Consider the following 1,665-nt stretch of genomic DNA (forward strand, 5'->3'; position numbering starts at 1 on the left):
CAGCCTTTGTCTGGAGCTCTTGACTGCTCTTTTCTATAGTGAGTGAGTGAGTGAGTGAGTGAGTGAGTGAGTGAGTGAGTGAGTGAGTGAGTGAGTCAGTGATATGTTGTGAAGTTCTTATGAGATTGTTAAGTTCTGTTTTTGCAACCTATTTTTTGACACAATTGATCATTTCCCCGTTTGTTGGACTTACTGTTTATTCTCCACCTGTGCAAATAAAAAACAAATGCTGCCATCCCTTGTGTTTGGCTTGGTAGATCTCGGCATGCCATCAACTTCAAAACTAGATCTTGGTTTAAAAAAGGTTGGGCACCCCTGGTCTTAAGTGTATCAATATGATTAAGTAAATGCAAAAAGTGGTTGCATTAATTTTTTGGTGTAGAAACATACTTTAAAAAATGTGCTCAGGGGATTCTGATCAATTTGAACATCAGAATCACAAAATATATTATCAATAATATCGAAATCGGCCATGATGGGCATATCGGTATTGAAAGGCTATATTTATTTCCATGTAGGATGCTGATAGAAGGGTGGGGGTGAACTGTGGGTGTTTAAGTTGAGCAGAGAAGCAATATCAGCACTGTGGTCAGTCTGTAATGGAGTCTAAGGTGAAGGGAAATATAGAGTAATGGTGAAAATCGATATCGGCACAGATTCTCATGGGGTGCATCCCTAGTTTGGACTCAAACCTCCTGGTTCACCAGCCTGATTATTAACTAATTATGGATTCACAAACCTCCCCTCATGCTTTGCCCCTCCGGGGCGGGGCCATCTTTGACTGGGGCAGAATCTCCATCCATCATCCTTCCTGCAATAAAAACAAGTAAGAGAAGAGAGAGACTTAAAGAGTATTTCTTACTTAACTAAAACCAACAGAACATTTTAATCTGTACAGAGATGAACGTATATCATCCTGCAGAGAAGAACATTTGGCTGCTTCTGTTAAGCAAAATTCTGGTTCTGCTTTTGTCCTAAAAACTAAAGCATCATGCAGAGTTCTGCTGGTCTGAGAGAAGATCTGAGGTCCAGCTGCGAACAGCTGCAGACCCAGTAAACTGTTTCTATCCTGAATAAGCTGTGCTGCTCTGAGGTGTGGAGATGAAGAAACTGGGAAACATGTTTTGGAAATGTACAATTGTGCAAAGAGTGTGGACCTTGATTTTACCATGGTTAAATTAATTATATATACCTGTAATTTAATATGAAAAGATTGCATATGGACTATTTAAGGGATCATGGGAAAGGAATGAAATGTACGAGTGGATAATGGTGAATTGTATAAAAGATGCACTTTGCAAAGCAAGAAATATCAGGATTTTTAAGAGACAAGAAGTATCTGAGATTATAGTTCTAAAAAGTATTGTTAATTTAGTGAAAGATTATATGCTGAAAGATGTTTTTTTTTGCAGAAAACAGGGAGAAATTAGGTTAGAATGGAAAGTAGCAAAAATCTACTGGTTTATGTTCAAATAATGTCAATCTAGAATTTGATTATATCTTTATTTTATTTATTTGTTTTCGGCACAGCAAGCTAAAAACGACATCAAAGCTTGTTGAAAGTGTGATGTGCCTTTTGTGATTGTTGTTTTTTTTCTCTCTTTCTGAGCTTTTCTAATTTAATCTCAAAAAGAACAAATAAAAATGTTTGAAAAATAAAAAAAA

General features: G+C 36.7%; 1 protein-coding gene across 1 annotated transcript in view; it reads right to left on the reverse strand.

Annotated features, from left to right (window-relative positions):
- The window catches only part of LOC107089302 (microtubule-associated protein tau-like), a 17,505-nt gene that overhangs the window by 12,590 nt on the left and 3,250 nt on the right, over positions 1-1,665 (reverse strand). Inside the window, exon 2 of the mRNA XM_015382025.1 lies at positions 740-811. Within this exon, the coding sequence (XP_015237511.1) occupies positions 740-806 (67 nt within the window). The 5' untranslated portion in view covers positions 807-811. The remainder of the gene's footprint in view (positions 1-739; positions 812-1,665) is intronic.

Source organism: Cyprinodon variegatus, unplaced genomic scaffold, assembly GCF_000732505.1.
Source record: "Cyprinodon variegatus isolate N-32 unplaced genomic scaffold, C_variegatus-1.0 Scaffold247, whole genome shotgun sequence".
Classification (NCBI taxonomy): Eukaryota; Metazoa; Chordata; class Actinopteri; order Cyprinodontiformes; family Cyprinodontidae; genus Cyprinodon; species Cyprinodon variegatus.